At 36.9% G+C, this 10,819-nt stretch overlaps 1 protein-coding gene across 4 annotated transcripts in view; it reads right to left on the reverse strand.

The window, feature by feature from the left end:
- The window catches only part of EIF2AK2 (eukaryotic translation initiation factor 2 alpha kinase 2), a 59,446-nt gene extending 50,667 nt beyond the window's left edge, over positions 1 to 8,779 (reverse strand). The window contains exons 1-2 of one of the 4 annotated variants that reach the window (XM_074288187.1): positions 8,644 to 8,779; positions 2,303 to 2,453 (exon numbers count right to left, since the gene is read on the reverse strand). In XM_074288187.1, the coding sequence (XP_074144288.1) occupies positions 2,303 to 2,453; positions 8,644 to 8,719 (227 nt within the window). In that variant the 5' untranslated portion in view covers positions 8,720 to 8,779. Of the gene's footprint in view, positions 1 to 2,302; positions 2,454 to 6,993; positions 7,135 to 8,271; positions 8,461 to 8,643 lie in introns of those variants that run through there. The other 3 variants (XM_074288188.1, XM_074288190.1, XM_074288189.1) reach the window with 3 other exon arrangements.
- Positions 8,780 to 10,819: the final 2,040 nt, after the last annotated feature.

Here is a 10,819-nt window from a genome sequence, read left to right on the forward strand (position 1 = left end):
CTCCACTCCCTCCCCCCATGACAGGTAATCCCATACATTTTACATGTGTTACAGTCCTCTCTCTGGGTGTAAATGGCTCTGTTCATCACAACATCATTGGAACTGGCCTCAATCATCTCATTATTGAAAAGAGTCACGTCTATCAGAATTGATCATTGTATAATCTTGTTACTGTGTACCATGATCTGGTTCTCCTCATTTCACTTATCCTAAATTCATGCTAGTCTCTCCAGGCCTCTTTGAAATCATCCTGCTGATCGTTTCTTACAGAACAATAATATTCCATAACATTCATATACTATGATTTATTCAGCCATTCTCCAACTGATAGGCATCCACTCAGTTTCCAGTTCCTGGCCATTACTAAAAGGGCTGCCACAAACATTTTAGCACATATAGGTCTCTTTCCCTCCTTTATGATCTCTTTGTGAAATAAGCCCACTAGAAACACTACTGGGTCAAAGGATATACACATTTTGATAGTCCTTTGGGTATAGTTTTTGAAAATAAATTTGACTAAATTGATATCATCTGACTTTATTGAGTTTTCTTTCATCTTTTCAAATCATGATATTATAAATATCATCATATTTCTAAATTTTATTGCATTGTAAATTCTAGGAAACCATCATATAAGAAATGTAGTTAAAAGTATGGTAAACATTGTATCATTGGAAAATTTTTATTTCTTTTTAACTTGGACACTGTGAAATTATTGATTAAGTTATTTGAAAATATTGCTGTTATGTGAACTCTTTTGAAGCATTTAGTTGGACATATTTTAAAGTGGTAGAATTATAATTGCTTACTTTGGAGGGAAAAAAAGAAAAGGGGAGTCAGAGAAAGATCTTGTAAAAATCTCCTTTTATGTAAGAGCCTGCCAATTTTTTTTGAACAAGATACTTAAAAAAAACAAAACCTTATCAGCCCTGTGAAAGAATTTGTGGGTTGATTTATTTAGGTAGGATTCACCACCACCATTACAAACACTTCTTAAATAAGGGGGAAAATATGGGGGGAAATTTTGAAAGTGTGTTTAAAGCACAGAAATGTTTTATATAATGGTTTGTGATTATGATAATCATGAAGTTATACTTGGACTGGTTTGTACAGACCTAGTCTTAAAATGTTTATTTTGTTTTAGGGATTAGTATAACTTAGGAGATATATTTGCTAGTCTGGAGAATTGCAACAATTGGCCAATGTATTATGAAAGCTTCTTTTTGAGTAAACTATCATATGTTGGTTATCTATATGAATTTACATCATCTACTTCTTTTGTAAATTCTAATAACTGTCTTTTAGATCAAGAGAAGTTTTAAGCTATATTTGAGAAAGGTAAATAATAGAAGAAATGAGAGTTAAAATCTTTTGTATGATTTTTAGAAGATCTGATAAATTTTTTGTTTGGTAATTAGTTTTAATGCAGCAACAAGAGAGTGATTTGTTAACTATCTCAAGCCCTAATCATATTTAGTAAAACTTGCTATATGAGGCAAAATCTCATAGGACTGTAATCTAATATTATTCTGAGTTTTGATTTCAGATGTGATTGCCTAAAGTAAGCAGTCTACCATTCCAGGGAAATGCCACAAGGTAATGATCTTGAATTGCTAGGTGCATATATATCTTTGAGAAAGGGCAAAGGATGATGTTGACATGGCTTAAGGTAAGATCCTCTTGACTCAGTTTCTCTGTGTACTTCTTCTTTTTGAACAGAAATGTTTCTCATCCCATCAAACCTGAGTCTGACAATAATGAGGTAAAATTTTTGCTGTCTGATGACATGTATCAATCATAAAGGGTGACAAATGGGACAACTTCAAAACCATAGAAAGACTTGTTTGAACTGATATATAGTGAATTGAGCAGAATTGGAACAATTATATGATGAGCACAATAATGTAAAGGAAAACACCTCAGTAAGATTTCAGAATTTTGATCAAATCAGTGACAAAAGACTGGCAATGTAATATACTTCCAGTACACTTTGGATTTATCCAATTTGTAACATGTGTGTTGCAAGGGAAGGTTTCTACTGTCTACAACTTTTCCCTGACCTAATATTTTAATAACTGCCATGCTAGTTTCTAAATATTTACAAAAAAATTATTTTAATACTTTCTAGACTTTTGTCAGGAATTAGACTCAAACTAATAGACTCAAGCCAATGGGCTTATAGCTTGAGAGCCCATGATTTGAAAACATCACCCTTTCAAAAATGTAAATATATTTCAGAAGTTTTATTAATAAAAATAATATCTTTTCCATTTCATAGAGAGATGATTTTTAAATAACTTACTCCATATTATGAGGGGGTCCTGTCACTGAAATTTCTTCATAGAAAACCTTCATATTTTTCCTCAGGCAATAGTTATTGAGTTCGGAAATGTAGAGGCGTGGTTGAATATTGTTAGCCATTCTTCTTGTTGAACTTAAAATGGAAACGAAGTCTGAAAGAAAAAATATCCACAGAGAACAAAATTCAGTCTGATTTTCTGAATCCAAGCAGGGGAAATGGAGAGAAACTCTCCCTCATTCCTCTGAGACAAAATCCTTAATTCTATGAAAACCTTCATAAGGTGATGGCCGAAGAGCTGGAAGAGCTCCCAAAGGCCATTTTGTGTAGCTCCCTCACTTTATAGAGGAAGATAAGGAGTTAAAGAAGTTAAATGATGACGCCTCAAGTCACATAACTAGCAAGCATCCGAGGGAAAATTTGAGCCCACATGTTGCTGATTCTATCACTTTAGATACTTTACTACACTGCTTCAGACTTCTACCATGAGTTTATGAAAGCTCAACTTCTAATCCACTTTCATTTCCTTAGGTCTTTCAAGTTTTTGAAACTCATTAAAATAACCCATAGGAATATATCCATCTTTTTATCTCTTAACTCAGCTTCTGTAATAAAATGTCTCACAATGAAAAGTCTAATGAATGTAAAACAAGAAAGATGGACAAAAGGCATGTAAAACTCTATTGCTTTGAATTGAAAAGAACCTTAGAAATCATTCAGTTTCACATTCTCTCCCTAGTTTCCCAGATGAGGCACAGAGAGAGATTGTGATTTGCTATTGGTCATAGAATCAATGTCAGTCAGGATTCAAACTCGGCTCTCCTGATTCCAAGATCAATTCTGTGCTTCTAGTCATATAAGTGAGTCAATATAGACCAGTGGTCCTCAAACTTTTTAAATAGGGGGCCAGTTCACTGTCTCTCAGACTGTTGGAGGGCTGGAATATAGTAAAAACAAAAACTCACACTGTCTCCGTTCCTCAGCCCATTTGGCATAACCCGGAGGGCTGCATCTGGCCCACTGGCTATAGTTTGAGAACTCCTGATATAGACTTATATTTTATTTTTTAACTCTAGAATTGTGATGTAATCGATGGAGTTTACATTCCAATGAAGAAACTCCCTCTACCAATGTAAACTAGCAATTATTGTCCAATTTATAGTCTTAGAGCAGTTCTTAACCTTGTTCTGTGTCATAGACCACTCTGGAAATCTGAGTAAAGCCTAAGGTCTTCTGAGAATAATGTTTGAAATGCATAAAATATCGCACAGGACTACTATGGAAACCAATTATATTGAAATATAGTTGATCACTTAAAAAAAAAAAAAAGCCAAAAAAAAAAAAAAGTTCATGAGCCCCATGAATTGACTGAAAACTAAGAGGTTAAGAGGTCATATGGATAGCAAGTGTTAAAGGTAGGACTTGAATCTACCTGACTCCAAGGCTGGCTTCTTGTCAACATGACATGATGCTTTTTAATATATCTCTCTAGTAATAACTGATTCAATTCCCACTAGAAAGTGAGCTCAAACCTAAGGATCAAATAACAGATTTCAAAAATATTCCTTCCCTGCCCAGGTCTGTGAACTCAGAATGAGGAGCCCTGAGTTTGAGTTCTGACTGTGACATCAGCACACTGACTAGTGTTGGGATTTTAGATTAAGTCATTTCATCACTCTCTGCCTTAGTTTCCTCTTTAAGTATTTTTATTACATGCATACTATGTGCCAGGGACTGGTTAAATATTTTACAGATATTGCCTCATTTGATCCCCACAACAACCCAGGCAGGTAGGTACTATTAATATTCCCATTTTACAGATGAGGATACTGAGACAGACAGAGGTTAATTGAGATGCCCAGGACAATATAGCTAGTATATGAGTTGGAAGCCAGATTGGAACTCAGGTGTGCTACCTACCTAGCTGACACATTAACAAGGTTATAATGAGAAAGGCACTTTGTAAATCTTAACAGGTAGTATAAATGTGAAGGTTTTTATTCTCTTGGACTGGACTCGGGATGTCACTGAAGTAGGGAACTCCCAATCAGGAAACTCTTCTATCAATGTAGATCCATACTTTGTTCCAGTTTAAACATCATCCTTTCCAATTAAAAAAATATATATAGTCTTATCTAATTCCCAAGCACCAGTGAATTTACATCCCTGGTTCCCTATTAATGACCACAGAATGCAGCTGATCCCACATGTTGGATATACTCAATTTCCTTAATGTAATCAATTATGATCCATTATCCTCATGATGCTGCCAGTGTTATAACTAATAGTAAGACCTCTTTGCTTACTCTATACTATTCTTTGTCCAGGCTTATATGCGCTAATTCTTGATCTTTGACTTGTCCAGGCTTATATGCACTAATTCTTGATCTTTGACTGAAAACTGCAGTAGTCATCGATCCCTTCATTAACAGGTACAATACTCTATTAGTAAACTGTTATTTTGCTTGGAAAAACATGTCTTGGTTTACTTTTTTGTTAAATTTCACTTATAACACCAGGATCAAAAAGCCAGATCTTGAACTCAGGCTTTTCTAACTCTGAGGTTAGCTCCTTAATTACAATATTTCTCTGACTATATGTAATATTATTATTAATTATATATTGTTATTTATCATCATAATTGTTTCAGAAAATAATGTGAAACTAGAACAGTTTTGATCCATTTAGGCTATTTTGGATTTCAGAAAACATAGCAATCCACTAACTCCTTATAAAAGCAAGAGATCAAACCATTGTTCTGAAGGGCTTTACTTAGGAGGGGCTTGCATGCCAAGATACATTCTACTGTATCAGCTGTTACACTTGTTATAGCATAGTCAGAAGTTCTGTGTCCTCAGGCAAGACTCTCTGTCTCAGCTTGTTCCTATGTTCCTGAAAATGATGTCACTTGTGCCCCACCTAAAAGGTGTTGGTTAATTTAGCATTCAGTCATCACGACCTTGGACACCTTACAGGTTAATTATCTCATATTTAGAACAAACTTTATGGCTATAGAGCACCTGACACATTATTTCATTTGATTCTCCTGACATAGTATGTAATGACTACAAACACTAAACGACTAAATGATCCTGAGCAATCACTTCTCTAGGTCAATTTTTTCATCTGTAAAATCAAAGGATTTATTGACCTGTAAGGTCCCTTCCAGCTCAGGCTCTATGTACCTATAATTAACCCATCCTATTTAATAGACAAGGAAACCTTTTCATAGAGAGAAAATACCTTGCTCCAAATTGCATTGTTGCCAGGCAGGAACTGGAATTCAAGTCTTTTGGAAATTACATTTATCACAATGCCTATAAATAATATTTATTGATGTGCAAAACACTCAGATGGTTTGAAAAGTACAAAGATATATTGAGGCTCACTTTCCAATAAAGAAGAGTCATCCTTTCTCAATAAAGTGGATCTTGCTAAAAGGTAAACATCTATCTTTGTGGAATCAAGAGGCTGAGAGAGAAAAGGAGGGTCCAGGAGAGGTCCTCAATTGGGCAACTAGATTGTTTTGTTTTGGGGAAGTGTTTTTTTAATTCAACTCCATCTAAACATAAAATATTGAAATCTGATTTAAAAATGTATTTCTAATAATAATAATGCCTGGCATTTTAAGATTTGTAAAGTCTTAAATTTTCTCATTTTATACATACAAGCCTGGGAGGCAAGTGCTATTTTTTTAAAAACTTTTTATTTTCAAAACATATGCATAGGTAGTTTTCCACATTCACCAATTCCTTGACACTACAAAAAGGGCTGCTACAAATATTTTTGCCCAAGTGCATTCTTTTCCATTTTTTTTAATGATCTCTTTGGGATGCAGGGCCAGTAGAGACAGTGCTGGATCAAAGGGTATGCAGTTTTATAGCCCTTTGGGCATAATTTCAAATCACTCTCCAGAATGGTTGAAACAGTTCATAACTTTACCAACAATGCATTAGTGTCCCAGTTTTCCAACATCACCTCCAACATTCATTGTTATCTTTTCCTGTCATTTTAGCTAATCTGAGAGGTGTGCAGTGGTACCTCAGAGTTCCCTTAATTTGTATTTATTTGATCAATAGTCATTTTTTTCATATGACTAGAAGTGGTTTTAATTTCTTCATCAGAAAACTATCTGTTCATATCCTCTGACCATTTGTCAATTGGAGAATGATTTGTATTCTTATAAATTTCAATCAATTCTCTATGTATTTTAGAAATGAGGCCTTCATCAGAATCCTTGGATGTAAAAAAATTTTGGTGGGTGCTATTATTAACCACATTTTACAGATGAGGAAACTGAGGCAGATAACCTTGTTAAGTGACTTGATCAGGATCAAATAGTATCTAATGTCAGATTTAAACTTAAGTATTCTTGATTCTAGGCTCACGACTTTATCCATTTTATCAATTAGCTGCCTCTCTGATACAATCAGGGGTTCTCAAACTACAGCCCACGGGCCAAATGCAGCCCCGCTGAGGACGTTTATGGAGCCCACCAGTTATGGCAAATGGACTGAGGGGTGGAGACAGAGTGTGATTTTTTTGTTTTTACTCTAATCCGGCCCTCCCACAGTCCGAGGGACAGTGAACTGGCCCCCTATTTAAAAAGTTTGAGGACCACTGAATTCTAAACAATGTAGCTATGAGGGTTTTTTGGGGGAGGGAAGGGATCAAATACTTGCAACAGTACTTACAGGTTCAAAAATCTTCAGTCTTCCAGATGACTATTACTCAATCAGTGAGATTTCATGAATTTTCCAGGAAACACATTTCAATATTAATCTCCTCTGGACTGTTAGAACCTTTCCTTCTAAAGTTGCTTTTTTTTTTTTTTTTTTTTTTTTGCCTTTCTTTGTATACCAAGTTCTTAGCACAATGCCTGCCAAACAAGAATCAGTTAACCAGTGACGGTTAATTATCTGCCTAAAACTGATATTAACAAGTGAAATTGTTATAAAAGAAATCAGATCATCAGATCATATTTTACTTTACACATTTGTCAAGACCCATGATTTGAATAGTATAAGGAACTTCATAGTAAAGAAGCTGAAGTCATTATAAGTAAGTAAAATACAACCAGGCCAAATATTTTATAGGAAAAATAATCTAACCAGTTTAAAAATAGGAGACTCAGAGAGATATAATTTGTCTAAGATAATGTAACAGAGAGGGATAAACTTCTAAAATCTTCATTCTGGTTTCTTTTTTTTTCTTCTTTGTCTTATAGGCAAAGCCTTAGCACAGTGCTTGGTACATAGCATGTAGTAAATAAATGCTTGTAAAATTGAATTTAAAAGTCTCTTTACTATTGTTACAGCAAAATCCTGATTATAGGTAAGTGATAGATGATCTCCTGATATAGACAGTTTATGAATGCCTTCTCTATTTTATATATGAATAGCTTCTCTATTTTTTATTTCTTTCTAACAACCTTGATTTGAGTCCCTTCAATGTTCATTCATCTTTAGAGGTTTTTGGACTGTTTAATATTTTAATTATCTCTGTTCCCTCTTTACCATTTTTCACTATCAATGGATCTTTCAGAGCTTTATAGCTCTTCATTTTATCCCTAAGTTTCATTTCCTTCCTTAATCTCTTTTCTTTCCAGAAATGAGCATCTATGACTCACAGATTAGAAGATCAGAAGCTAGGGTTAGAGAGAACTCTACTTTGGCTAGCCCAAATCCCATTTTAAAGATGGGTAAACCGAGGCCTAAAGAAGCAAAGTGAATTCTCTGAAATGACTATTAATCACCAAGGTGTCAGGACCGTGACTTTCACGCGCTCCTTTCGCTGCGTCATTTCCCTGTTCTTGCTCTTCTGCTCGAGATCTGCTCAGGGAGCCCAGTGCCTCCAAGAATTTCTATTTTTTTAGGGCCGCTAGGGGTTCAGAGGCAAATCATTCAAAGGGAAGCTGCGCCCCGCCACGGAGCTGTCATTCATCCATCCCCACCCCCCCTGCACACACTTACCACTCACGCAAACTCGCGCGCCCGCTGCAGAGCCTCCGATCACTGCTCCACACGCTCTATCTCATTTGGACGTCGAACCCTTAGAGCCCAGGCTCTCATCTGTCCCTCAGAACAATCAAAGCTAGCTCTGAACTCACCCACAGCCCGGCTCCGGGAGCTCTGCAGCCCGCCCAGGGAACGTTCGTCTCTGAGCAGTTCATTATCAGTTTCGTTTTCTGCTCAAACTCCACCCCATTTCGGATCTCTGGGCTCCAGTCCGCCCCATTTGGGACAACTGGGTTCCAGCACAGCCCACTTTCGGAACCCCGGGCTCCAGTCCGCCCCACCTTTATGTCTAAATGGTATAAGAGAGACCGAATTAGCGGGGCTCACCTCGCTCGGTTCTCCAACCGTGGGGGTCGTCGCCTGTACTCAAGAGGTTTCCTCTTCCATTGTTTCCCCAGCCCATTCTATGTTCCCCGAGTGCAACAGCCTATACATTTGTTTAGGACACAAATAACGGGAAGATCCTACGGACCGCACCGAGGTGGGAAATAGTTTGGTAAACATCCACTCCCCTCCTCCGCCCTCCCTACCCTCCTGGAAATGAGCGAGTTTCGGGGTTTTGTCTAGCTCAGAGCTTGGTTGGCTTTTGGACCATTAATAGACAAGTTTTCTGATCTTGCTGACTCAAACTGTAGTCAAAGCGTTGGACAAGAATTTATGGGGTTAGTACTTTTTACTCAAACCTCCGACTTTCTTAAGTCCCGGAGGAGCAAGATATTGTCCCAATTCACTTACAAGTTTGCCCTAAGGCTAACTAATTCTTCTAGTTTAACTGGCAACCATCTAGTTGCTATCCCAGACCCTTTTCTCCACTATCTCTCCTGTAATTCAGCCTCCTCTTCACACTGCTCTCTGGAGCTCTGTCTGTTGTAAGTAAATACCCCCTCATGTTCTTCTCTAAGGATGCAAACGGAAAATAAGCTCATCCGCCTCCTTTAACTACTGGTCACTCCTATTCTCGTTTCCTCTTATTGGTAGGGGGCCAAAGTATGCTTTCCCACTTGTTCCCATATATAGTATGTGTGTGTGTATATGCAGAGGGAGAGAGTACATATGTGTGTATATTTTTCACGCATATGTCTTTATGTGTATGTACATTTCTTTATTGGTTGGTTCTTGTCCTTCCAGCTCGAAGAGAACCCAAATGGCATCATTATGTTAGAGTCAAGTTAGTGTGTCCGATTGTGTATGATCAGACCAATATGAGCTCCGAATGCTCCGCCACCAATTTGGCACAAATACTCCATATGAACATTTGAGGTGGCTTCTCTAATTTTGCGCATTTTCTATTTCTTTGGGGCTAATTTAATTCTGCTTTGAATTGAGCACAGCATCTCCTCAAAAGCACATGCCATGTTTCATAATCAAGAGCCAGTGTTTCCTATGATCAGTTCTACAGTTCTTAAGAGAGACCTTGAAAGTGTCCTTGTATCTCTTTGTGATCACATTGTAGCACTTGCCCTGTGTGATTTCTCCATAAAATAATCTTTTTGGCAAGCGTACATTTGGCATTCAAATAATATGGCCAGCCCAACAGAGTTGATCTCTCTGTAGTAGAGTTGAAATGCTTGACACTGTAGCTCAAGAAATGACCTCAGAGTCTTGTACCTTATTCTGCCCAGTGACCTTCTGAATCTTCCTAAGACTATTCAAATGGAAGTGATTCAGTTTCCTGGCATGGTGCTGGTATACTGACCAGGTATGGTAATGTCTTTTGATTCCTACTTAAATTGGATTTAAGTAAGGCAGAGTTGCACAAAATTGTCAGCCTTACTCTCTCTTGTCATCACTATCCAGTGGCAGGACAAAGTCAAGATGACTGGTGATGATTCAAGATACAGTGGATAACCTTGGTGGCTAGCTATATGTTTCAACATGACTGTTTACCTTCAAGAATCAAAATTCAGAGATTCCATATCTGAAGGGCATAGTGAGCTAGGTTTCTGGAATACAAAAACAAAAATGAAAAATAGTCCCTGCTCTCAAGGAACTTGTATTTTACTAAGGGATACAATATGTAAGCAGAAACAAATTCAGGATAGCTTAAGAAGCCAAAAACTAGGGAATCAGAAAAAAAAAAAAGTTTTCATAAGAAATATGTTTGGAAGGAAACTAAATATTCTAAAAAGTATAAATGAGGATATACTCCAGGCATGGTGGGAGAAAGAGAAGGAAACAAGGCATAATCTATACAAAATTATGAGATGGGGGCAGCTGGGTGGCTCAGTGGATAGAGCACCAGCCTTGAATTCAGGAGAACTTGAGTTCAAATCTGATCTCAGACACTTAATACTTCCTAGCTGCATGACCCTGGGCAAGTCACTTAACCTCAACTGTCTCCAAAAAAAAAAAAAAAATAGCCAGTAGACTCAGTTCTTTGCAAAGCCATTTATTCATATGGTATATCAAGCGTAGTTATTACAATGTATTTCTCCAAAAATGTTCACCCACAAATATAAACAGAATCTTTGGGGGATGAATGGACATGATTTTAAATTACAAT

The sequence above is a fragment of the Sminthopsis crassicaudata genome, chromosome 2 (genome assembly GCF_048593235.1).
Source record: "Sminthopsis crassicaudata isolate SCR6 chromosome 2, ASM4859323v1, whole genome shotgun sequence".
NCBI classification, from domain to species: domain Eukaryota; kingdom Metazoa; phylum Chordata; class Mammalia; order Dasyuromorphia; family Dasyuridae; genus Sminthopsis; species Sminthopsis crassicaudata.